The following is a 27,333-nucleotide window of genomic DNA, read 5'->3' on the forward strand; positions in this document are numbered from 1 at the left end:
TATATATCTGCCTTCACTTCCCTTCTAAACCAGCTCACTTATTTATTCAAATACAGACTTTTCCCTCACTTGTGACATCTACTAGTGTTCTTAGCTGATTTCCAATAATCATTCAGTTTTCTGCTTAAATTCATTCTCCAAGTTGATTTGGCCCATAATTACCTCGTCTTATATACAATACTTCTGTTAAATATACCCCAGAATTATACAGTCTTTTTCGCAACTGCATCACATTGATGACTCTCATTCAATTCTGATCCACTATAAGCCCCAGCTCCTTCTGAGCAATACATGAGTTGTTTCCCATTGTGTAGTTGTGCATTTGATTTTTCTTCTCCTTAAGTGCAGTACTTTGCATTTGTCTTTACTGAATACGTGTGGATTTCACGAGCTGGATTCCCTGGCTGTGGGGGTGGGGGAGGAACTAGGCAAGCAAGAACAGTAGGGCATTTAAAAACAAACAAACGAACACCACAGTTTGATGAGCAGTATGAAGAGAACTCAACTTTTGGGGCAAATGGGTGCATTACAGCTCAGTGATTTGTGGCCTTTCACAAGGTTTGAGCAAGCTCTTAGTTGCTTAACTGAGCAAGAAATAATTACGGTTTAACTGTTTTTTGTTTATTCCACAACTACCAAACTGTTTTCTGCTTCTCCTCAAACCTACTTTACGGAGTAAGATGACCCTTAGTTAGATAGTGTGTAAAGTACAAAACAGGACCGGATGCTTTACAAGAGTTTAGTGAAAAAGTTGCTGGATAAAAATATAAATAAGCACAGAGTCAGACTTTAAGGTCAGAAGGGACCATTATGATAGTCTAGTCTGACCTCCTGCACAGCGCAAGCCACAGAATCTCACCCACCCAGTCCTGTAACAAACCCCTAACCTACGTCTGAGCTGCTGAAGTCCTCAAATCATGAGTTAAAGGCTTCAAGGTGCAGAGAATCCTCCAGCAAGTGAAGTTACAGTTGCCTCTGTTCAGTAGCTAGCCCACCTCCAGGCTAGTTCTTCCCCACGAGGAGTCAGGGCTGTAAAGGGGAAGTCATGCTTAGCCTTTTTTTTTTTTTTTTTTTTTTTTACTAATTCAGAACATAGGCCAGATACAAAGGAGAGTGATAAAAACCATACACTTTATTAACCAAATTCACAGATCACATAATAACCATTTCAGAAGCAGTTGGAGTGGATTTGCAGATCTAGTTCAGACACATTTCTTCGCTGTTGGCTGCTTTGCAAGTCTTGTAACAAGCAGGACAAACACCCAGCGACACCAAGACAGCTTCTTCCCAACCTTTCTACAGCTTGCCCTGGTCTTGGGGGATGGGTATACCTGCAAATCTCACTGAAGCTGAGGGGAGTCATAGGTGCTCAGCACTTCTACAAGGCCCCACATAACACTGCAGCAAGCTAGAGATGGATTCTGCAGAACTCCGGGGGCAGGGATGGTGTGGAAGCAGTATCTGGTAAATTAACTGAGGTTATTTAATATAAATATGAATAATACAATCAGCATAGTGTTCCTTATTTAATTCTACACTGCCACCCACTTTGCTCTGTGCTGCAGAGCTCCAGAATGATGTAGGACTCCACTTAGCAATTGTCAAGAGGAAACTGACACAGATGAAACTGGAGGGAAGGTAGTTTGGGATTGCAGAACAAGCAGTTTAGCGGGAAGATTTTTCCAGAGTAGCTGTCACAGTGCTGACCAATGGACATTTAAACTGCTGTCATTCGATTTCAGAGTGTACATCCATTCAAGCTAAATAAGGTGTTAACTCAGAGCTATTGCTTAGGGTGGCTGTAGCCGGAGGCAGACAGTACCACACCACTTTACATTCAGTTCAGATTAATGTTTTCTTCATAACTAACACCCAGAAACTTAAAAATGAAAGTTTCGATTTGGCTGCATAATTCTGGAAAGACTGCAGCAAGTTTTGATGCTGTAGAGTAAGCTGGGCCCTGCTTGCTAGTTATAATAAATGTATGGCTGTTAAAGCTAGCATCACCACAGCCCTATTGCAGTGTTATGATGCAAGTCCCAACAGGAGTAGTTTCTGGAGCAGGCTTGCCCCATGCAGAGATCACTGCAGTGGGAACCGCTCAGCACCCCCTGATACTCAGCACCCTCCAGTAAGGGGTGAATTCTCTTCCAGAATTGCCATCCAGCCAGGGAATCTGAAAGAGGCCATGTCAAGGTGCAGTGGAAGTCAGCAGCAGAACAGCTGAGGAAGCATAAATTGATTTAATTGAAGTAGAAAGAGCAGCTTAAACCCTGAGAATCCGTGTGCCTGATTAAACACGCTACTAGAGTGCTGTCAGTCAGTGCCTTAGCAAGGGAACCTGGACTCCAAAGATTCCTGGCTTCATTAACACTCATTGCTGTTTCTCCAGGGACTCTTACCCTTTATTTTCCTGTTCAAGGAAGAGGACGTTGGTTAACTTCAGTTACAGGTCACAGCATGCCACGAAGGGATGGGCTTCTCCCATCTTGATTTTAGGAGGAAAAACTCTTGCCTCCAACTGTTTACAACATAAAGAAGCTTTGGGCTTGGTGTCCCCTGGGAGTTAGTGATCAGGGCTTCAGCCTCCTCCAGCGGCACAGCTGCCTGAAACAGACAGGTGCTTTGACTAGAAGAGGCAATTCCTGCGATGAAAGCAGGGGGCGGGGCCGCATTACACAGTGACAAGTCTTTGCACAATGTTAGTCTTCAGAACACTTTACAGACAGTAAGCCTCAAACCCCATGGGAGGTAGGTCAGGATCATCCCATTTTACAGGTGGGGAAATGGAGGCACAACATGGTGAAATGATTTGCCCAAGGCCACAGAGGGAATCTGTTAGAAGTGAGGCTGGTACCCAGCCTCCAGTCCTGCACACAGACCTCAATTAATAAAGCATCAGGAGCTTTAAACTGGCCTTCTGAGATTAGCAGCTCTACCAGTATGCCAATCAGAGCAGTTCCCTGAACTCACAATGGGGAAAGCAGGTTTTTAAAGTGCAGCCAGTATACGTTAACTCCAAGGTCCAGCTTGGGGACGACCCCTCCAGTCTCATGACGGGCATTAGTATTTTGGCTCCAGGATCACAAAGCCAGATTTAAACACCGTCTTTGCCCATCCACTATTAAAAGTTGAGGTAATTACAAGTGGCAGGATATCAGATGGGGAACATCTAGGCCAGCAGCCCAGGCACGCACGTTCATACCAAAGTGAGTGTCATGAGGAGTTAAGTGAGACCATCACTGGGGAGATCAATTTTTGAACTAGTTACTTAGAGCTCTGGCTTTTAGCAGCAGGTGCCAGGGCTTTTCATCTCCTGCAATTAGCACGTGGGAGGATCTTCATTCTGCCCCAGCTAGGCAATCTAGATATGTACTGGGGACTGTCCCTTTCCCCTCTTCCCCAGTGGGTGTTCACAGTTATAACCCAGAAAAGAGGAGAATTCTTGTCATCCAAGAGAAAAGTGAAATGCCAAGTCAAGCCAGCTAGCTTGGGGGAGCAGGAGAACCCTTAATATAAGGTCAGTACCTGTGAGCTTTCAACCCCTTAGTTCAAGCCCCCTGGACTCTAAGCCAATCAGGACAACCAAGGCTTCCCAGTTGTTACTGGCACCTTCCCTCCTCCCCCCACCAGTTCCTTGCAGGAGAAAGATTTAGGTACTTAAGAAAACTAGGGTGTTTTCCCATTCAATGTAGCCACCATTGCCATTTCCTGCCCCACCCCCTGGCCCAGTGAGTTGTTGAATTCAAGGGTCTCCCTCTAGCTGGCAATAGCATCTAATCTTGGCTCCCAACCTCTCCTGCAGAACTGGCATGGCCAGCCATTGTGCAACAGGCACGCAACCATCCCTTGGTGTGTGAAGCTCATGCCAGGGAGCAGACACTCCTCACCCTTAGGGAAGTTTGGCCTTTAAGAACCGAAGGGAAGATTAGATCTGTGCCAGAGACGCACAACACAACCCTGGGGGGTAGGGGAGAGACAGGTTTGCAGGACAGAAAAGGCAGAACCTGAAATTCAGTGATGGGTTCTTGACACTCCGAACCCTCTCTCTGACATTCACAGCCTCTCCAGTTCTCTTGCCCCATCCCTCTAAAGACTGCAGAAGGAACAGAACTCAGCCTTTGGCTGGAAGGCCCAGGGAGAAGCCCCCTCTGAGGCAGATACCAATTCCTCTTCATAGGTCCAAGCAGTTTCTCCTCCTCCCCCCCCCCCCCCCGCCATCATCACACCAGGCCTGTAACGTGCCAGAGCACCAACAGCCTAGGGAGTAAGAGTCCCAGCAACCCCCAGCTGCACCCCTCCCCCAGTTTTAGTCCCCTTTTGTTTTGCCCCTCCCCTTAAGGTACGCCTCATGGAAGAAGTGGCAGAAGAGCACTAGGTAGCTGAGATACATTATGGACGACCAGAAGATCTGTTCCCAGGAGGTGGAGCAGATGCCATCCTGCATCCAGGAGTATGCCATGATGCTCACTGCTGTGCCCATCACCATCTGCAGGATCTGGGTAAAGGTAATCACCATGGCAAATGGGCGTGGCACCCTCAAGCCTGCCGCCCGCACTGTGTAGTAGGAGTACATGAAGGCGTGGACACTGTAATTCATGGTCATGAACCAGCCGCCACCGGCTACCATGTCCTTATAGGCGTACCAGGTGTAGAGCAGCACTGTGACATGGTGGTACCAGTGCAGGAAGATGAGCCGTTGCTTCCGGAGAACGATGAACACTGTGTCACCTTAGGAGACAGACATCACTGGTCAGATAAGGCAAAGCAGCTGATGTGTTTTCAGGCTGCAGTGAAGAGATAAACCATTGCACTAAATCCATCACCTCACTCGACCCAACCAAAACTTTTATTCAGCCCAGATTATTTCCATGCTTCAAGGGGACAGCCCCTCCCTCCACCAAACATACAACGCTGCACTGAGAGAAGTAACACCATACACCTTATGGTACTGATGTTTACCCCCTTCTCCCTCCAGGCAAAAAGTTAGTGGCAGGGCCTGGATTTGAACCCTAATTGCCAGTTCTGTGTCTTATCCCGAAGTCCTCCTTCCTGTGTAAGTGACCATGCTGGGGGGACTGAGCTAGACTGAGGTTACCTGGGAGGTCACAGGATGGTGCTACACTGTCTGCATTGAGTGCAGTGGGTCAGAACAAGGGAGACAGCTTATGCTGGCTGAGTCAGCCCCTCCTGTGGAGGATGGAGCCCTTTAGAGAGTCTGCCAGTAACAAGGGAAGAGTTTATAACCACATCAGATAAAGCAAAGGAGGTTTTATACTCACCCAATTCTGGTACTTTGCTTAGGACAAACATATATGCCCAGAACTTGCTGACAGGGCCATTATAGAAGCCTGGATCACATACAGATTGCTTAAATCCACTGGTGGAGAGGACGAATCCCATGTAACCCCATGTCCTCAGGGTGCCGATGATACTGCAAGAGAGCCATATGAGCATCATGGGACATGACGAAATCACACAAGGAAGGCTGACTTCTCCCCCCACAGAAACTCTGGCAACTCCATCCCCTCCGCAGGAGAAGTAGGAAGCCCAAGTAATCAGTCTCCTGCCCTGCAGGGCAACTGATACTGTATTTACTTCAGTTATTGCTCCTCCTTGTCTTGGGAAGCACAGATTTGAATACCTTGGCTCACTAGCAGAACTACTTGACCCTACTCAGATAAGGGCAGCCATCCAGCCAGCCACAAGTCCCCAGGCAGCTCTGCCAACACATTTCAGTCCTGAGCCTACAGCACCTCCTGCCCAAGTCATAGAATATCAGGGTTGGAAGGGACCTCAGGAGGTCATCTAGTCCAACCCCCTGCTCAAAGCAGGACCAATTCCCAACTAAATCATCCCAGCCAGGGCGTTGTCAAGCCTGAACTTTAAAACCTCTAAGGAAGGAGATTCCACCACCTCCCTAGGTAACCCATTCCAGTGCTTCACCACTCTCCTAGTGAAGACGTTTTTCCTAATATCCAACCTAGACCTACCCAACTGCAGCTTGAGACCATTACTCCTTGTTCTGTCATCTGGTACCACTGAGAACAGTCTAGATCAGGGGTCGGCAACGTTCGGCACACGGCTCGCCAGGGTAAGCACCCTGGCGGGCCGGGCCAGTTTATTTACCTGCTGACACGGCAGGTTCGGCCGATCGCGGCCCCCACTGGCTGCAGTTCGCCATCCCGGGCCAATGGGGGTGGCGGGAAGCTGCGGCCAGCACATCCCTCAGCCCACGCTGCTTCCCACCGCCCCCATTGAGGGATGTGCTGGCCGCAGCTTCCCGCCGCCCCCATTGGCCCGGGACGGCGAACTGCAGCCAGTGGGGGCCGCGATCGGCCGAACCTGCCGTGTCAGCAAGTAAATAAACTGGCCCGGCCTGCCAGGGTGCTTACCCTGGCGAGCTGCGTGCCGAACGTTGCTGACCCCTAGTCTAGATCCATCCTCTTTGGAACCCCCTTTCAGGTAGTTGAAAGCAGCTATCAAATCCCCCCTCATTCTTCTCTTCTGCAGACTAAACAATCCCAGTTCCCTCAGCCTCTCCTCATAAGTCATGTGCTCCAGCCCCCTAATCATTTTTGTTGCCCTCCGCTGGACTCTTTCCAATTTTTCCACATCCTTCTTGTAGTGTGGGGCCCAAAACTGGACACAGTACTCCAGATGAGGCCTCACCAATGTCGAATAGAGGGGAATGATTACGCCCCTCGATCTGCTGGCAATGCCCCTACTTATGCAGCCCAAAATGCCGTTAGCCTTCTTGGCAACAAGGGCACACTGTTGACTCATAGCCAGCTTCTCATCCACTGTAACCCCTAGGTCCTCTTCTGCAGAACTGCTTCCTAGCCATTCAGTCCCTAGTCTGTAACAGTGCATGGGATTCTTCTGTCCTAAGTGCAGGACTCTGCACTTGTCCTTGTTGAACCTCATCAGGTTTCTTTTGGCCCAATCCTCTAATTTGTCTAGGTCCCTCTGTATCCTATCCCTGCCCTCCAGTGTATCTACCACTCCTCCCAGTTTAGTGTTATCTGCAAACTATCCTCCAGATCATTAATGAAGATCCTACTTCATTATGAAGTCCTACTCCAAGTTCTTCCAGGGCACCTCAACAGTGAACTACCACACGCTCTGATATTCCAGTCTCTTCTCGCCTCTTAACTGGAGTTTCAGCAAGTCGGGCCAGGCCTGGGCCTCAAATGAGCAGAGGATACAAAAACCACTACACATCTTAAGCATAACGGAAAGTCTGAATTAGGCAAAGAGCCACTAATTCAACTCGCTCATCTCAGCCCCTACAATCAACATGCACAAATGCCATTCTAAAGGTTTGCTGCCTAACCCCATTCCTAGCGTCCATAAGACACACTGCAGAAATCCATGGACACATGACACAGAGAGCTATGTGATGTGTGGTTCTGATCTGACTGGAAATTGAGGTCACTAGCGCTAGATGGCTGGCTCAGTTTACAAACTGAGAAGTGACCTAAGAGCTTGTGCTGGAGGGCAAACCTCAGCTGGGATCTCAAAAATCCATTTAACAGCTACATAGGCTCTGCACTGCTGGCAGGAATCAACACTTGTTTGGGTCTGGAAAGTGATCACCACAGACTTCAAGGTCTGCTACATGCTAGAAATACTAACCAGACAAGATAATAAGGAGCCATGTTTTAACCCCGGTAGATTCCTAGGCTAACCCATGGTTCCCCTCTCCTCCACACAGCAAGAAATCAAGAGGTTGACAAATGTATTTAAACATAGTAGTTTTTCCCCCACTTCTTCTGTAGCTTAGACAAGCTCTGTGTTGTTGACAGGGACAGCTAAGCAAGTCCTGAACATGGTTTAGCTGCAAGTGCAGATTAATTGCATTCAGCACCATTTTAGAAACTGAAGTTTAGAGGAGGCTTTCACTAGAGCTGCGCGAATAATGGATTTTTTGGTTCAGTGGCCGAACCAAAAAAGTAAAACCGAAAAAAAAAAATCCCCTGACATTTTTGTTCTTGCTTGCAAAATGAAAATGAAAAAAAAAAAAATTCATTTCCAGTCAAATGAAACATTTTGTTCAACTTGGACATTCTCATTTATTTAGGGTGGTTTTTACCCATCTAAAGTTTTGAAACAAATCTAGCTACATTTCAAAATGAAACAAAGTCAAAGCCTTTCATTTCAAAATGTGTTAGAAAAAAACATTTTGACTTAGAAATTTCTTTTATTCATTCTGTGCTATTTCCTGAATTTGATCCAAATTTGCAAATAATTTCACTTGCCCCAAAACTGCATTTTTCAACGAATAAACTATTCAGCCAAAAAGTTCCAGGCAGCTCCTGTCTTGCCAGCACCCACCCAAACTATGGCAATCCTCCCAAGAGCTGAGCCACTTGTGAGTTTTTCAGGAAAAGGCTAATGTACACAAAGCATTGGAGCCATAACTGCATGGCTGAGTAGAGAGCTTCTGAATACCACTGGTGTGATGACTAATATCAGGCTGAAAGCAGTCTGAGCTGGTATAAGCAGTTGTGGTTTTTCCACCTAGAACTGCCTTGTCAGAATGACACCACCAATAAAATGCCACACAAGAGATAAAAAGCTGAGGACTGTATCACAGCAACCCAGTGTATACAAACGCAAGGCTTTCTGCGTACCTGATGCCAGGCAATGGCTCCTGGGAAACCAAGACAACAAGAGAAGTGAAGAATATGCGCTCCCTGCCCCACCTTTGGCTTCAAGTACTTTGAAAGAGATGCTCATGCAGGCCAAGAAGCACCCCTTAAATTTGTGGGCTGGCTACCCAAAGCTGTCAGTCATTAAAGAGGGGATATGGCTTCACAATGGTTGTGCATGCACTATCAGTGCCAGAGCTTGCATGTCCCAGGACACTGCATAGCAAGGTGTCATTCTAGCTTCCTACATCTTCCCCTACCCCCTTCCACCCTTATGTGGACCACGCAAGCCAGTCAGAATCCAGCATCACTCCCAGCCAGCTTCATCCCCCTCATACTTCAGCATCTTACACCAATTAACCTTGTGAGGATGATAGTCTCACTCTGCCCAACCAGCTGGAGCTGCAGTAAACAGGTGCTGAGAGGAGTGTGAGAAAACTGAAGGATGTTGGCTTGGCTCTGCTCTAAATTACAGAGCAAAGCTATGGTTGAGTCATTCTCGGCAGACTCCTATCAGAGTCCCCGCAGGAAGCCAGAGTTGCCAGCACAGTATGTTTATGGACAGTTTATAGGGCTGCTTAAAGACAAAGAACTGAATCTTTTACACGGAGACCTTAGATGCAAGATTACTCTCACTTTTATAAAAAGAAGAACAGGAGTACTTGTGGCACCTTAGAGACTAACAAATTTATTAGAGCATAAGCTTTCGTGGACTACAGCCCACTTCTTCGGATGCATATAGAATGGAACATATATTGAGGAGATATATATACACACATACAGAGAGCATAAACAGGTGGGAGTTGTCTTACTAACTCTGAGAGGCCAATTAATTAAGAGAAAAAAAAAAAAAAAAAAAAAAAAAAAAAAAAAAAAACTTTTGAAGTGATAATCAAGCTAGCCGAGTACAGACAGTGTGATAAGAAGTGTGAGAATACTTACAAGGGGAGATAGTCAACGTTTGTAATGGCTCAGCCATTCCCAGTCCTTATTCAAACCGGAGTTAATTGTGTCTAGTTTGCATATCAATTCTAGCTCTGCAGTCTCTCTTTGGAGTCTGTTTTTGAAGTTTTTCTGTTGTAATATAGCCACCCGCAGGTCTGTCACTGAATGACCAGACAGGTTAAAGTGTTCTCCCACTGGTTTTTGAGTATTTTGATTCCTGATGTCAGATTTGTGTCCATTAATTCTTTTGCGTAGAGACTGTCCGGTTTGGCCAATGTACATGGCAGAGGGGCATTGCTGGCACATGATGGCATAGATCACATTGGTAGATGTGCAGGTGAACGAGCCCCTGATGGTATGGCTGATGTGATTAGGTCCTATGATGATGTCACTTGAATAGATATGTGGACAGAGTTGGCATCGGGGTTTGTTACAAGGATAGGTTCCTGGGTTAGTGGTTTTGTTCAGTGATGTGTGGTTGCTGGTGAGTATTTGCTTTAGGTTGGGGGGTTGTCTGTAAGCGAGGACAGGTCTGTCTCCCAAGATCTGTGAGAGTAAAGGATCATCTTTCAGGATAGGTTGTAGATCTCTGATGATGCGCTGGAGAGGTTTTAGTTGGGGGCTGAAGGTGACAGCTAGTGGTGTTCTGTTATTTTCTTTGTTGGGCCTGTCTTGTAGGAGGTGACTTCTGGGTACTCGTCTGGCTCTGTCAATCTGTTTTTTCACTTCAGCAGGTGGGTATTGTAGTTTTAAGAATGCTTGATAGAGATCTTGTAGGTGCTTGTCTCTATCCGAGGGATTGGAGCAAATGCGGTTATATCTTAGAGCTTGGCTGTAGACAATGGATCGTGTGGTGTGTCCTGGATGGAAGCTGGAGGCATGTAGGTAAGTGTAGCGGTCAGTAGGTTTCCGGTATAGGGTGGTATTGATGTGACCATCGCTTATTAGCACAGTAGTGTCCAGGAAATGGACCGCTTGTGTGGATTGATCTAGGCTGAGGTTGATGGTGGGATGGAAATTATTGAAATCATGGTGAAATTCCTCAAGGGCTTCTTTTCCATGGGTCCAGATGATGAAGATGTCATCAATGTAGCGCAAGTAGAGTAGGGGCGTTAGGGGACGAGAGCTAAGGAAGCGTTGTTCTAAGTCAGCCATAAAAATGTTGGCATATTGTGGGGCCATGCGGGTACCCATAGCAGTGCCGCTGACTTGAAGGTATATATTGTCCCCAAATGTGAAATAGTTGTGGGTGAGGACAAAATCACAAAGTTCAGCCACCAGGTTAGCTGTGACATTATCAGGGATACTGTTCCTGATAGCTTGTAGTCCATCTTTGTGTGGAATATTGGTGTAGAGGGCTTCTACGTCCATAGTGGCCAGGATGGTGTTTTCTGGAAGATCACCGATGGATTGTAGTTTCCTCAGGAAGTCAGTGGTGTCTCGAAGATAGCTGGGAGTGCTGGTAGCGTAGGGTCTTAGGACAGAGTCTACATAACCAGACAAGCCTGATGTTAGGGTGCCAATGCCTGAGATGATGGGGCGTCCAGGATATCCAGGTTTATGGATCTTGGGTAGCAAATAGAATACCCCTGGTCGGGGTTCTAGGCATGTGTCTGTACGGATTTGTTCCTGTGCTTTGTCAGGGAGTTTTTTTAGCAGATGGTGTAGTTTCTTTAGGTAATCTTCAGTGGGATCAGAGGATAATGGCCTGTAGAATGTGGTGTTAGAGAGCTGTCTAGCAGCCTCCTGGTCATATTCCAATTTATTCATGATGACGACAGCACCTCCTTTGTCAGCCTTTTTGATTATGATGTCAGGGTTGTTTCTGAGGCTGTAGATGGCGTTGTGTTCAGCATGGCTGAGGTTATGTGGCAAGTGATGTTGCTTTTCCACAATTTCAGCCTTTGCACGTCGACGGAAGCAATCTATGTAGAAATCCAGTCTGTTGTTTCGACCGTCCGGAGGAGTCCATGCAGAATCCTTTTTTTTGTAGTGCTGGTAGGGAGGATTCTGTGGGTTAGTATGCTGTTCAGAGGTATGTTGGAAATATTCTTTGAGTCGGAGACGTCGAAAGTAGGATTCTAGGTCACCGCAGAACTGTATCATATTCATGGGTCTGGAGGGACAAAAGGAGAGGCCCCGAGATAGGACAGACTCTTCTGCTGGGCTAAGAGTATAGCTGGAAAGATTAACAATATTGCTGGGTGGGTTAAGGGAGCTACTGTTGTGGCTGCTTGTGGCATGTAGCAGTTTAGATAGTTTAGTGTCCTTTTTCCTTTGTAGAGAGGCAAAGTTTGTCTTGTAAATGGCTTGTCTAGTTTTTGTAAAGTCTATCCATGAGGAAGTTTGTGTGGAAGGTTGGTTTCTTATGAGAGTATCCAGTTCTGAGAGCTCATTCTTAATCTTTCCCTGTTTGCTGTATAGGATGCTGATCAGGTGGTTTCGCAGTTTCTTTGAGAGTGTGTGACACAGTCTCTCAGCATAGTCTGTGTGATATGTAGATTGTAATGGATTTTTTACCTTTAGTCCTTTTGGTATGATGTCCATCTGCTTGCATTTGGAAAGGAAGATGATGTCTGTCTGTATCTGTACGAGTTTTTTCATGAGGTTGATGGATTTCCATTCCATACGGCTAAATGCAGTGCCTTGCATAATGACAAGTTTCAGAGTAACAGCCGTGTTAGTCTGTATCCGCAAAAAGAAGAACAGGAGTACTTGTGGCACCTTAGAGACTAACAAATTTATTAGAGCATAAGCTTTCGTGGACTACAGCCCACTTCTTCGGATGCATATAGAATGGAACATATATTGAGGAGATATATATACACACATACAGAGAGCATAAACAGGTGGGAGTTGTCTTACTAACTCTGAGAGGCCAATTAATTAAGAGAAAAAAAAAAAAAAAAAAAAAAAAAAACTTTTGAAGTGATAATCAAGCTAGCCGAGTACAGACAGTGTGATAAGAAGTGTGAGAATACTTACAAGGGGAGATAGTCAACGTTTGTAATGGCTCAGCCATTCCCAGTCCTTATTCAAACCGGAGTTAATTGTGTCTAGTTTGCATATCAATTCTAGCTCTGCAGTCTCTCTTTGGAGTCTGTTTTTGAAGTTTTTCTGTTGTAATATAGCCACCCGCAGGTCTGTCACTGAATGACCAGACAGGTTAAAGTGTTCTCCCACTGGTTTTTGAGTATTTTGATTCCTGATGTCAGATTTGTGTCCATTAATTCTTTTGCGTAGAGACTGTCCGGTTTGGCCAATGTACATGGCAGAGGGGCATTGCTGGCACATGATGGCATAGATCACATTGGTAGATGTGCAGGTGAACGAGCCCCTGATGGTATGGCTGATGTGATTAGGTCCTATGATGATGTCACTTGAATAGATATGTGGACAGAGTTGGCATCGGGGTTTGTTACAAGGATAGGTTCCTGGGTTAGTGGTTTTGTTCAGTGATGTGTGGTTGCTGGTGAGTATTTGCTTTAGGTTGGGGGGTTGTCTGTAAGCGAGGACAGGTCTGTCTCCCAAGATCTGTGAGAGTAAAGGATCATCTTTCAGGATAGGTTGTAGATCTCTGAATTAATTGGCCTCTCAGAGTTAGTAAGACAACTCCCACCTGTTTATGCTCTCTGTATGTGTGTATATATATCTCCTCAATATATGTTCCATTCTATATGCATCCGAAGAAGTGGGCTGTAGTCCACGAAAGCTTATGCTCTAATAAATTTGTTAGTCTCTAAGGTGCCACAAGTACTCCTGTTCTTCTTTTTGCGGATACAGACTAACACGGCTGTTACTCTGAAACTTGTCTCACTTTTATGACATGTGTGTTGATGAAACTTAAAAATAATACCTGTTCACAAAAGAAATCTGTGTTTAACAAACCATCTCATCCTTGTTGTTTTGCTATTCAGCTTTTATCCTCACCACTGCAAAAACAAGTAGCAAATTTTCCACACTGGAAAGTTTCCCTGAGCACCTCACAAGTGCAGTAAAGATAACAAGGAATGGAGAGGCCTGTACATACTGACACATTCAGCCAGCTTGTGCCAATGGCCAGAGAGGAGCTGGCAATCCCTTTCATGTTCTCCTCTGGATTCAGAGGGTCTCAGCTCAAAGAGCAAGGCAGGGATCATGCACTTCTCTGTTCACCTTTCAGTTTTCAGAATCCTGCACCTCAAGACCAGGCTAGCTGGGCCCTGCACAGCAGAGGCTGATCTTTGCCTTGGCTCATGGTCATGGCCAGCCAGCCATCTGGAGTAGGGATAGGCCTGCTACTCTGCCCACCCAAACTCTAAGGGAAATGCTCAGGGAGTGGATTGAGCAGTCAAGTTCAAGGTCTCCGTCTTTTTTAAACTAAAAAAATTAAATTAAATTAAATTAAAGGAGATATCCTATCTCTTTGAACTGGAAGGGACCTTGCAAGGTTATTGAGTCCAGCCCCCTGCCTTCACTAGCAGGACCAAGTACTGATTTTGCCCCAGATCCCTAAGTGGCCCCCACAAGGACTGAACTCACAACCCTGGGTTTAGCAGACCAATGCTCAAACCACTGAGCTCTCTCTCCCCCCTCCCCTTATCTTCAAGATGCTCTAGCACCTGGGCCCAGGGTACCTAGGAGAGCCAATGCTCTCAGATGAAGACAACAGTCAACAGATCCAAATGGTTTCAGATTCTGAGGTGACGAGGGCATGGTAAGAACCCGTACAGAAGAGCACAGAAGCCGTCAACCCCAACGTGGCTCATCTCATCTGGGGCAGCAGCTCAGTTACTCTAGTTCAGGCTGAGCTTTGCTGAGTGTTAGCGCCCTCTGTTTTGCCCAAGGCCACAACAGAGTAGTGCCTCTGCCTCTCCCCCCACTGCTGCCTGCCTGCCACATACAAAGGCAGGGATCGTCCCTGGAAGAGACTGCAGCTGTTGGTGGGGAAGGCAGAGAGAGGCCTTGCAGGGATGGCTCAAGACCAGAGGGCTCGGGGTGGGGAAGAGGGGAAGACTTCACAGGATCCTTTCCCCTCATTTTGGGATCGCTTCTACAGGGTTAGGAAATGGGGTGGGGGGGTGGGGGGAGAAGAGGAGGAAGGTTTTAAAATAAGGACTAACATTAAAGCCCTGTGGCCAGGCTGGGAGTGGGAAATTGTCTGTGGTTCAGCAGTTTATCAAAAACCTATTGCCCCTTTTGGGTTAGCATCCCAGAAGGAAATGCCTCCATGTCTCTCTCCAGGGTCAGCTCTACGGCTGCCCAGTAACCGTCAGCAGCAGAATACAGCGAGAGACACCATTCTTACCTGAACAAGGCCAGGCTGAGTGACCACAGGACCAGTGGCTTGCGCAGGTCGTATCCTCTCCGCTGCTTCATGACATGCTGGCCTCCGAAGATCAGCAGCACATAAGCCAAGGCGAACGAGAAAGATTTACGCCTGTGAGTGGGGAAGAAGAGTTCTCAGACAGGCTGGCACGTGGTAAAGCACAGACCTACCCCTTGCTCCTGGTGGGGGCTTCGCTAGCCTGGACAAGGAGGAATCTAATGGAGCCCTGCACTCCCATGGGTACTGGAAATATCTGTGTTCCTCTAGCTGTAGTCACGAGGAGCAGGCTTTGGCCATAAGTGGAGCCGGTAGAAATACCTTTGGTGAGGGAAGGAAAAGAAAGGGGATCTCTCACATTATGGAGACTTCCACAATGCTGCCCTGCCCCTTCAGATCCCAAGTGAAGGCTCAGCTGCAAGGATTTCAAGCTGAGAGAACAGGGCAGTTTTATTTATCTACAGACTAGCTCATTTACTGTAATTTGTGAGGAGGCCAGTGTTTGTTTTGTACCACTTCTTAGTACATGGAGGAAAGGGACAGCGTTCTACACAGGCAGCGCTGGGGGCTGACCCTCACAACAGACTTGGCTGAAAACAACATTCTGTCGTGCTATGACGTGTTCTGGCCTTAGCTTCCCAGATCTGGGACCCCATTTTTGATACTCCATTCGTATGATGCAGTCTGATTTTAAAAAGGTCTGACAATTCACCAGGCTGGACAAAATCCAGTCCCCTATACTGGCCATCAGAATACATTTTTGAAGAATTAAATTATCTTTAAAAAAAAAAAAAAAAAAAAAAAAACCTAAAGAATTATCTCCATGGCTAACTAGAGTTTCACAAGCCTTTCATCCCAGAGACATTTACAAACCCTATACCAGCTCTCACAGCCCCACTGAAATGCAGCCTCAGCAGCGCATAGTAACGTAACAGGACAGGAAGTGAAGAGAACCTGCAAGTGGAACCTAGGGTGGCAGAACAGAACCCGAGCCGGAGTCTGGCCCTTGTTGCCTGCCTGACGCCACCAATCAAAGAGTAGCAGAGAATCTTAGGCCATGAGTTTGTGTTAGGAAGAAAGCTTAGCGGGTCACAAATACCACTTCCTGCACCAGCTGTGTTCCTTGGAGCTCTCCCATCCAAGTCCTAATCTAGTTAGGCTCAGCTCGCAAAAATCTAAGATTCCAGCCACACCGTAAGAGATCCCTCCCCATCTTCCCTGCTCCCAATAGTCCTATAAAGCCTTTTGTGCCTGGGGATTCTGCAGTAGGAGCAGCAGCCTGGACACAGGCATTCAGCTGTGTCCTCTCTGTAGCAAAGGCACCAACAAATCCTATTCGCTCCATTTCTCTGCTGCTAGATGGAAATGCCCTTTGTAAGGCACAGAGTAACAGTGAATTGTCCCAGCAACCAGCTGCCTTCTCCATTTCTGAAGGGGGCAGATCTTTCCTCTTTCAGGGAAAGGAAGGAAAGCACTGGAGAGAAGTGGAAGAGACCGAATGGATGGATAGAACCCAAGGCAGCCACTCAACCCAGTCTGCCCATGTTACTTTGTTCTTAAGTCCTTGATTTAAAGACCTAGGATTTAAACACCCACCTCTTGCTAGGGGGAGTAAACAAGGGAGCACAGTTGCCCTTCAGAGCCCCTCTTCTCTTCTCTCCCTGGCCTTAAGAAGCTGCCCCTCCTCCCAGCCCCAACAGCTGATGAGTCTGATTTGGCTTATTTGAGAACAACCACCAGAATGTGCACGTGCTGCACAGCCCACCTACTTGACTCCAGCCACCATAAGTCATATCCCCATCTAGGGTAAGAACCAAAGCAACCGAGTCCCTCTTCAACCATGCAGGGGGAAGATCTACATTCCTCTCTCTGATCCTAGGCCAATTCAGCCTAAGTCTAACATTCTTCATATTAGTTAACTTCCAGGACCCACTGCAATGGGCTTACCAGATTCCTGGGCAAGAGTGGCATTGCCGTGAGGGAATCCCTACTCTTTGCCCCAGTATTGTTCGAATTCACACTGCGGTCACAGGGACGCCTGGTCTACGTGGACTGAAAATGCCAGATGTTTTACAGAGACGTTTGATGGACGGAGAGAGGCATTCAGAACAAGTCTCCATGGAAACAGTAGAATTATAGCTTGAAATGTGATCCACAGTTTACTATAGTGAGGACTGTACTCCCAGGTCAGGCATCTGTATGTATGGTACCTATGCCCTAGGAGAATCTGTACATCAATTGACATTCAGGCTATTGCACAAGCCTTTCAACCCCAGAGACTTTAGTCCAAGTTACTCTACTTAGTTTAACAGCAAAGAGGTTGAAGGTCTCAGGCTGTGGCCTAGTGGGCAACATACGCCTGGACTGGGGTAGCAGGTAGACTTAGATGCATGAGCAGAGCAGGCTGGCTGGGAGAAAAGCAGGACATGTTACAGGTCAGGATTGTGGTGTATTGGCAGAGATGCGCTGCCTTCGCCCAAACAAACAAACAAAAAAAAGAGATTAATAGATTAAGGCTAGAAGGGACCATTATGACTTGACTTCCTGCATATAACAGGCCACAGAACTTCACTGAGAGAGACCTAGATGAGCAGGTACTGCTAGTGAACACCACTTGCCTGCACTAGGCTTTGCTCTAGCCAGCACCTCCCTTCAAGCACTACATGCTGAAGTTAAAGGTAAACAGCATGGCAGAAAATGAAGCTACCAGCCCATACTAGAGCAGCGCTGCAGCATGAAGCCACCCCTGCCCCCCAACTGTACCCAAATCACTGCAAAGGCAGGCTTCGGGCAGGGAAGTATCCCAGCACCAGGAAGTGCCAAGGCATCCCGAGTAGTAGTAGTGAACCCAGCTCAGCCAGGGTTAAGCTTCCATCCGTGTTTGCTAAAGAGGCGGCAGCGGGTTGTTGGTACTGATTAAGAACAGGATTAACCCTTCTTTCCTGCTGAGCCTGCACAGGGGTGTGTACCAGCAAGCAGTGGCAGCTGGTGCCAGAGGCATCACAGGGGTGGAGTCGACATTTCACTGATCTGCAGCACTGCCAACGGCTTTGTGATTCACAGCTTGTGAATGGAAGAGAAGGGGCTGAATGGCTGCATTTCGTTGTCACCCCGAGGGTTCTCTGACAAGACCTTCTGCTCTCGTGAGCTCCATATCCAAGATGCCAGGGATCCAGCCTATAATTCAGGAGCACCGTTCCCTACACTCTAGCCATGACTCACCCCTCGGCACTATAAAACCCACTGGAATTGGGATCCTGGTTTAACAGGAAATCCCCCAAATTGTCATGCGGGGCCCACTGGGCATTTGCTAGTGAAAAGGGAGCTGGTCACATGGCTCTCACTCCTCTCCTGCAACTGCCAAGTTTCATTAGAAGGCGTCGAGAAAATACACTAAATATTTCTATGTTACTTTTCTGCCTAAGCAATCGCAGTTGTCAGAGGCATGCCACATGATGCCAAATGGAAGAGGAAGGTGTGCGTTACACTCTTGCCCCTGCTATGTAAAATTAGGAAAGACTCCTAATTTAGTAAGTTACAGAACAAACAGGAAATCTCACTGCTCCACTCTCTCAGGCAAATTACTCAACTTTTCATCTGTCCTGTAGAGGTGGGAGCAGGTGGGTGGCAGCTCCAACCACGTCCGGAGAATGGGGAGGCAAGGAAAATGACTGGTTGGCCAGCTCATCCTCAACAGGTTTATCACCCCAGTAAGAAAGGAACTTCAAAATCCCCCATTAACAGGGGAGGGTCAAAGGGTACGGGGACACTGCAAAAATATCCAGCAGCAGTGAGTTTTAGAGCTTGGGGCAGCTGACTCTGGCGCATTCTACAGGGCTAAAAATATCAGTGTAGACATCCCCTTGGGCTGGAGCTGGGCTCTGTCACCCATCCCCTTGCCAGGATCAAGCCCTAGCAAAAACAACTAATCCTCTATGTTTAGCCCTGTAGCATGAGCCCCAGGGCCCGAGTCAGTTGACCGGGCTCAGACTTACTGCTGCAGATTTTTTTTCCTTTTGCAATGCAGTTGTATCTAGAGGCCAACTGACTCAGTGAAGAAAATCCAAGTGGGACAAAGGTCATATCTAGCCACTTTCCATGGAACAGTCCAGAAAACACCCCCTCCACCCTGATGAGACACCCCTAAAGTAAACAGCTACTCCCAGCATTGACTAGTTGTGCATGATGCATGCTGACCTTTGCACCCATCCCTTTCCATTCCTATCTAAGTACTGAACTTCTGCCAAGTGCTGCCAACATGGAAGGCTGCAGAGCACAGATGGAGTTGAACACTGGACCCACATCAGCCTGAGCAGCCCCAGGGGAACACTCTGGTGGTGGTTTGTGTGCAACTTCGTCTTCAATATCAAGGAGAAGGACTCTTGTATGCAGCGGGCAATCTGGTAACCTCACAGATGTGTAGGCTGATGAGTCAACATAATCCCCTCCCAAGGGGCTGTGCTCATTTGCTAGAAGACTTCACACACTCCCCACCCTACTGAAACAAGACAGGTCTGAGAAGCAGTTCAAACAATACTGTTGCCCACATCGGCTCTAAGGCCCAAGATTCACCCAGCAATTCTCCTGCCTCTCACCCAAACCCAGCCTCCCAGGCCACAGGCGTTCGGTCCCATGGGAGCTGAGTTCCACGAAGGATGAACTGGGCCCAACATGCCAAGAAAGGGGTTTATCTGTGGCAGGTAAGAGTGGACAGAAGTTTCCTCTTAAACAGAGGGACCTTTGTGCCAGGGCCGAAAGAGAAGGAAGATGCTCTAGTTCCTCAGGAAGCTCAAGTTACATCCACAGAGTCGCAGTCAACATGAAGCGGCTCACACTAAACACAATAATAGCCGTCACCAAGCAGTATTTTAAGCAGCCTGGTGAAACTGAAGCCCCCAATGGCTGTACATAAATAGAATACCAAAGTGCTTGGGAAGACCCAAGTGAGATCAGGGACACATTGTACTATAGACTTTCTACATACCGAGGAGATAGCCCTTGTCCCTGTGAGACAAGAGTGACCAAGGGCAGGCTGGAAGTACTACTAGATCCATTTAAGAGATGGGAAACTGAGTCAGATTAAGTGACTTACTTGGTCATGCCAAGTCGGAGGCAGAGCTGGCCTCCTAATTCCTAATCCAGTGTTTTGACCACAAGACCATCTTCCCTGGTACCGAGCAGCACTATCAGCCAATCCCAACACACAGTCAGCCACCAGAAAAGGAGCCTCCTTCACAGGAATACTTCTCAGACACTTTCATTTTATAAATCTGAATTTAGACTCTATTCCAGTTCTTAGTGCTGACAGTGTAGAGGTGTGAAGCTGATCTCGGGCGCCAGGGGATGTATGTGGCACAGCACACTTGGCCCAACCAGCAGCTTAGCAGTTAAAACAATACCATATGTTAGACAGCCATGACCAGAAAGGAGCTACATTGATTTCTCTCCTAAAAGCCACTGCCTCATTTGGAGGAAGTGACTTCTCAAAGGCAGGTTGGTAGACAGCTCAGGAAGGAGGGAATGTGTTAGTTTCACAGGGCAAAGATGCTCTCTCTACTCCAAATGAGCCACTGCCAACGCCCTCAACTTTGGCCTGACTGGGGTAGTATTGGTGCCTTGGTAGGACATAGCAGGCCTAGTTGCTGTTTGAGCTGTAATTGATACGTGGATGAAAACTTAGAGTCACAGTAACAAAGAAAGGTGATTGAGAAGGTATAGGGGGGGAAAAAAAAAAAAAAAAAAAGATTGAATATGTATTAACAGAAGAGGGCTGTTGCTCCAACCCAAGGACTCTACTGAGATTACAACTTGCAAACAAGAGGAGTTTGAAACCAGAAGTTAGACAAACTTGGTGTATTGGAAGTCAGGCTGAACTGGGACTCTAGAGAATGAGAAAGATCATGGGCTCCTGAGGGGTTTGCTTGAGAAATATCCAAAGGCCTCTGCTTCGCTCCAGAATCCTCCAGGTTCACAGGTGAAGGATGGAGCAGTCCAGGTGTCAACATGCCAGTGAGGACATTGGATCATCTTGCTGAACCAGTGAGGACCCAACTTGATTCCTGGGATCCCCCACTATTTCTCACCCGGTGCAGAGATCAGCTGTACTGCATGGCATCAGCACAATGGTATGAAGCAGCATAGCTTGCCCAAGAGAAACCCAAAGAAAGAGGCACCTGCCAAAACCTGCCAGGTGGGGAAGGCAAGCAAGCAAGCCAGGGCTCAGAGGTGTTACACAGGTTGGCCACAACAGATGCATGAGCTGTCTGTGACTGTCAACAGAAAGCCATTCTTCTCCATCCTGCTCTCTTGGGTCTGCTAAAGGCAAGAGTAACTTTAATAGCAAACAGCAAGTTCAAGGTCCAGCAACAGAATTAACTTTTCCTCCATCCCCCACAAGGAGGGCTCTAAGGCAGTGGTTTTCAGACTTTCTGGCGACCCAGTTGAAGAAAATTGTTGATGCCCGTGACCCAGCGGAGCTGGGGCAGAGGGGCTCAGGCAGAGGTTGGGGTGCAAGGTGAGGGCTGCAGTTAGGAATGAGGGGTTCAAGGTGTGTGCGAGGGCTCTGGGCTGGTGCAGGGGGTTAGGGCCGGCACTTCCACTAGGCAACCCCAGCCGGTTACCTAGGGCAGGATTTGGGGGTGGCATTTTGCCGCCCTCGGCGGAAATTCAGCGGCCGGGGGGGGGGGGGGGGGGGTGTCCTTCCACTCCGGGTCTTCGGTGAAAATTCGGAAGTGGGTCCTTCACTTGCTCCAGGACCCGCCGCCTAAGTGCCCCGAAGACGCGGAGCAGAAGGACCCCCCGCCGCTGAATGCTCAGAGGAGGAGCACTGTCGCCTAGGGCAGCAAAAACCCTGGCGCCGCTCCTGCAGGGGGTCAGGGCTCTAGGCTGGGGGTGCAGGCTCTGGGATGGGGCTGGGGATAAGGGCTTTGGGGTGCAGGAGGGGGCTCTGGGTTTGGGGAGGGCTCAGGGCTGGGGTAGGTGAATGGGACATGGGGATGGAGCATAGGCTTACCTGCGGCAGCTCCCGGTCAGTGGTGCAGCGGGGGTGCTAAGGCAGGCTTCCTGCCTGCCTTGGCACAGTGGACCTTGCAGCGCCCCGGAAGCAGCCAGCAGCAGGTCCGGTTCCTAAGCAGAGGTGCGCAAGCAGCTCTGCGCGGCTCTCGCCACCCCCCCTCCACAGGCACTGCCCCTCAGCTCCCGCTGGGAGCCGGCCAATGGGAGTGTGGAGCCAGTGCTTGGAGCGGGGTCAGTGCATGGAGCCTCATGGCCCCCCTCGCCTAGGAGCTGGACCTGCTGCTGACTGCTTTTGGGGCACAGTGCAGTGTCAGAACAGGTAGGGACTTGCCTGCCTTAGCTGGGCGGCACCGCTGACGGGATTTTTAATGGCCTAGTGCTGACCAGAGCCACCACAACCCAGTGCCTTACATTCTGCGACCCAGCACTGGGTAGTGACCTGCAGTTTGAAAACCACTGCCCTAAGGGACTTTGGTAAGACACTCTAAGATAAGGGATGAATAGACACTCTCTAAAATAGGAGTTGTGAGTTTTGCATTTGATTGTTTTGTGAATAATTGTTTAAATTTGATTTCAAAATGCTTGGTTTCATTTTGAATTCTTCCATCTATTCCATTAATAAAAACTTAGTTTTGAGATGAATCTCTCATCCCCTCCCATAGCATATTTGCCATGGGACTAAGCAAGCAAAAGGATTCTGCTCCAAATCTAAACCATGCGTCATAATTTAATGTGGTGTTAATGATGTTATCACTGCACCCACGACAACCAGCCCATTCATTCCATCAAATGCTTACAACAGTTCACCACAAAGTAATCAAGCGCTCTGGCATTTTGCGGAAATACCCCCTCCAAGAAAGTTTCACTCTAAGCCTCTCCCAATCAGGGCATAAATCCTTCCTAACTGCACTAAGCCAAGAACAAACAAGTTAAGTTTGCTCCAGAGACAGTTACCAACCCTGTGTTGCTCAGGAGCTGAAGGAGAGCCTGTGTAACCTACAAACCTTGTCTCTCTCACCAAGGGAAGTTGGCCCAATAAAGAGAGACTACCTGACGACAACCCCCCCCCCGCTCAACCCATCACATTTCCATGCTAGGAAACAGGAATACACAATAGATGTCCCAATGGAAACAGGGTGCGGTCTATTCTTTTAGAATTAGCATCCCCAAATAGCAAGCCATACAGATTTTACCCCATGCTCAGGGAGAGATTTTGAAAGATGAAGAGGTGTGTGCTGTGGGCATTTGTCATGTAATCTCAGCATGCAGAAGAAATATTTATGAAGTTCAATACAACTTAAGTGTTCTAAGTTCTGGTGTCAAATTAGCTGGACCCCAAACCAAAACCCTGGACGCAAACCACCTCAGGTCTTTGGAGGCTTAGAATCCTGACAAATCTTGTGCTCAGTGCAAATTTTAGCAGGCCAGGAAAAGCCTATTGGCTGCCAGCCCAGAAATACCAAGTGTGGACAAATCAAATGCAGCTGCAACCTGTCACCCCACATAGCAAGATCCTGGGTACGTGGATTTGCATGTCGCTGAACTGAAGGTGCAAATGAAGCATGGTCTCCTAGTCCTACTCAAGTTTCCCTGTAAATTCCAACCGCAGAAATGAATGGATTTCCCTGTTTCATGGTGTAACTCAGAGGTAGGCAACCTATGGCACGTGTGCCGAAGGCGGCACGCAAGCTGATTTTCAGTGGAACTCACACTGCCCGAGTCCTGGCCACCGGTCCGGAGGGCTCTGCATTTTAATTTAATTTTAAACGAAGCTTCTTACACATTTTAAAAACCTTATATAACTGAACTACTGTTGTATGTAAAGTAAATATTATAGACTTATAGAAAGAGACCTTCTAAAAAGGTTAAAATGTATTACTGGCACGCAAAACCTTAAATTAGAGTGAATAAATGAAGACTTGGCACACCACTTCTGAAAGGTTGCCGACCCCTGGTGTAACTCCTCCTCTGGCTGTGCACATAGCCTCGTGGGGCATAGTAGCAAACAGCAGACAGCTCTTCCTGTCATGAAGCATGGCATGGGGTGACGCTGCTGTTCAGCAGCAGCTGCGAGAAAGAGACAGGAGAGCAGTTTTCATTTTCAGCCTCAACCTGGATGTGCTTGTCAATTGATGCACCAGAGTTTTAACTACAGATTAGACCAGTAATTTTCCCTTAGGAAAGAGACAAAAACGACTTCATGACACACCTTCAGCACAAGAAAAAAAAAAAAAAAATAGCACCATGTTTTCTTGTCAGACATACAGGTTATCCTATGCCACATCACCTCAGTAGAAGTTTCCTAGCATGCAGACAACTTTGTAATCTTAGGACACTTTCAGGAAGTATAACAGTGCTGTGTGGAATCAGCAGCTGCCCCAAGCAGGCGACATCTTTCTCCCACATACTGCCCTCATCTCCCAGAATTGTCTACTGCATATTGTTCCGGTCCTCTGAAATACCAATATACCATAACCACCCCCTGCAATCGCTTACCTCCAAACCTGCAGGCCACCTAGCTCTGTAAACTAAACATTGGCAATGTCCACTGAACCCAGCCTGTGTCTGAGGCAAAGCCCCCAGATCCCGATTCATTTTATTAGAGAAGATCTGGGGCCATAATTTTTAGAACACCTCAGATAACAGGCAAGACTTCAGTGATTGTTTTACATGTTCTACCTACAGCATCACCTGAGCAAGGCTACTCAAAAAGCCAGAGAGCAATCACATTAACGAAGTCCAAGTATGATGCAGGAAACTTCTCTCCAAATACAGTTCTACCATACCACCCCTAAATTCTGACCTACAGCAGCCCCTCCTGTTCCAGTCTTGGGGACAAACCTGGTCAAGGCCATACCCCTACATACAGAACTCAGGACCTCACACACAGAGAAACTGTACCAGCAGGCTCTTTAAAGTTTATTGTAACTGTTTATTTCAAGCTGCTGCTCTTCACCCTAAAATATTTCTGCACTCAAGAAATGCAGATTTGATTAAACAATATCTGTACACTAGGTAAGATGGCTGAGTCATTATCACTATTATTGCTACTCTAAAGGCACTACTTAGGGTATGTCTATACAGGGATAAAAGACCCACAGCATGGCTGGCAGCTGGCCCCGGCCAGATAACTCAGGACTAAAAATTGCAGCGTAGACATTCTTATTACAATTTATCTTTGTGTCAAGGGAAGAAAGAGTTCAAACAAGAATTGAGTATAAAGATGCTGCTCTCTAACATCTCCTTTGAGACACAGAAAACAATTGTACATTGAATGATGCTTTATGAAATCTAGCAATTGTTGACTAATCTTGTACAATGGGTTTCACTATTCAAGCCAGTAGCATAAATTTAATTCTTGGCTCTCAAAAGGACCTCAGCGGCATAGGTTTATGAAGGTGTTTAATATTAAACTTTCACCAGCAATTTTAACCCTAAATTCATATTGAAGTAAACAGAGCAGTTAACCTAGTTTTATTTTAAGGCAATTGCTCTATTAACTAAGTTGCATTTCCTCCTGGAAGGCTATTTGGATTTAGCTTTTGTACGTGCTCAGTCTTTCATCCAGATTATAGTTTTGTTTCCTATTTTATTATCTAGCTCTTCTTTCCCAAAATATTGACAGAAGCACATTCTTCTGAGTTGGGTCACAGATTATAAAGCCAGAAAGGACCACTGTGTTAGTCTGACCCCCTGCATAACCAGCCTCTTACAGGACTTCCCCGATTAATTCCCATTTGTACTAGAGGAGCAGATCTCTTAGAAAAGACTCACTCCAGTGATGGAGAATCCACCAGGAGACCCTTGGTAAATTGGTCCAATGGTGGATTAAACATCTGAGCCTGTGACTGTCACGTCCAGCTGCCAGCCTTGCTTACATGAGGCGGGCCCTGCAGAATGGCAGTTACACCCTCAGCTTCACGGGGCATCTTCAGGCTGGTTCTAGGCGCCCCTTTCTCTCAGCAGCAGCGCCAAGCTGGTTGTACGGGATTGGCGCCCCGGTTTTTGCGCTGCTAGTCTCGGTGCAGCAGACGGGTCCCCCGGTGCTGCACCGCAGGCTCCAGTTCAAGTTACTGCCTAGCTCGGGCATCCCCACCCCAGCAAGGTGCCCCCGCGGAGCTAGCCAGCCGCCCCGGCAGCGCTCACCAGTTCTCCCGCATCCACTGGATCGCCTGCAGCTCGTCGAAGTGCCGCTCGAAGTCGTACTCCTGCGGGCGGGGCAGCGCGGACAGGTTGGCGCCCAACAGCTCCATGCTGGAGGGGCGCGGGCGGCTCGGGGCCGGGCCGGGCCGGGCCCTGCAGGAGCAGGCGGGCAGGTCAGTGCCGGGTCGGGCCCTGCAGGAGCCGGCGGGCGAATGGGTCAGTGCCGGGCCGGCGTTAGAGGAGGAGCCGCCGGCGGCAGCCCGGAGCTGGGACCCCCAGCCGCAGCCAGGCTGCAGGTGACGGGTTCCCGCCGCCAGCCCCGCCAATTGATTCCGCTCAGACTCCGCCCCCGACCCGCCTGCCGCCGACAACCAATCCCGGAGACAGACAGCGCGAGTGGCCCCGCCCACCCACCCACCCCATGACTGAGAGGCGGCTGCACCAGGACACCGCGCTTCCATTCCGCCCTGGGGAAAGGCTGCAGTCTTGTCCTTCATCGGCCGCCGCGCCAGGCTCTGCTGCTCGGAGTCACTCAGCCTTGCTTCCCGCAGAGCCGGACCCCATATAGGGCACTGGCAGCAGCAGGAAGCTCGCAGCCTACTTATCTATGGCCTCCCTCAAGGTGCTGGCCCTCAACCAACCTGCTGCTGGCAATTACTGTGTAAATCAAAGGGGCCAGAGTCTTTGGCCCTGTAAAGATGATTTCCCTTCAGTTACACTAGTACAGGTCCTTTATCCTCAGAAGCCCCAGCACCTGGAAGGTAGCCATCAGCTCCCCCACCCAGTACCTGATACCCTCTCTGACCCAGGCTGCCCTTTCTCCAGCCACCCTCACTGTCTTATTAAACATGGGCTCCCTTTCAGAGGGCCTATTAATTCCAGTGTTTGCATTGGTTGATCCAACAATGTATCATCCAAACAATATACATAGCACATTAATGAGGATTAGGAAGAAACTTACCCTATAGGCACTTAGAGACCAGTTGTCTGCTATGGGCTGTTTTGCACCACACTCTGAAGCATTTGGTCCTTGCCAGCCTCAGAGACCAGATGGACCTCTGGGCTAATCAGTACGGCAGTTCCTATATTTGAAAACAATGACCATAAGCATGATTCTTGGAACACTATGTGCACACTACATCACCAGTCATCTTACCTTTTCTGCATCCTAAACCCCATACGTTGTACGTTTGCTATTTTGAGTATGCTCTCATGCATAAGGACCATATCTTCACACTTGTCAGAAGAGTGGCCTCCCCTTGGTGCAACACA

At 48.0% G+C, this 27,333-nt stretch overlaps 1 protein-coding gene across 1 annotated transcript; it reads right to left on the reverse strand.

Moving 5' to 3' along the window:
- Positions 1–4,243: 4,243 nt before the first annotated feature.
- Positions 4,244–26,348, reverse strand: ELOVL3 (ELOVL fatty acid elongase 3). The gene is made up of 4 exons (XM_054035168.1): positions 26,065–26,348; positions 14,887–15,018; positions 5,283–5,434; positions 4,244–4,731 (listed from the first exon to the last, which is right to left on the reverse strand). Exons 1-4 carry the CDS (start codon positions 26,169–26,171, stop codon positions 4,310–4,312), a joined length of 813 nt encoding a protein of 270 aa, XP_053891143.1. The 5' UTR covers positions 26,172–26,348; the 3' UTR covers positions 4,244–4,309.
- Positions 26,349–27,333: the final 985 nt, after the last annotated feature.

This window comes from Malaclemys terrapin, chromosome 7, assembly GCF_027887155.1.
Source record: "Malaclemys terrapin pileata isolate rMalTer1 chromosome 7, rMalTer1.hap1, whole genome shotgun sequence".
NCBI classification, from domain to species: domain Eukaryota; kingdom Metazoa; phylum Chordata; order Testudines; family Emydidae; genus Malaclemys; species Malaclemys terrapin.

What these genes read in the sequence shown, in the direction of transcription:
- ELOVL3 (XM_054035168.1), bottom strand. Translation starts at nt 26,171, where the DNA reads ATGGAGCTGTTGGGCGCCAACCTGTCCGCGCTGCCCCGCCCGCAGGAG. An exon ending in CAGTGGATGCGGGAGAACTG is followed by an intron (nt 15,019 to 26,064) that starts GTGAGCGCTGCC and finishes CCCCACTCACAG; the next exon opens with GCGTAAATCTTTCTCGTTCG. An exon ending in CTCAGCCTGGCCTTGTTCAG is followed by an intron (nt 5,435 to 14,886) that starts GTAAGAATGGTG and finishes GCTCTCTTGCAG; the next exon opens with TATCATCGGCACCCTGAGGA.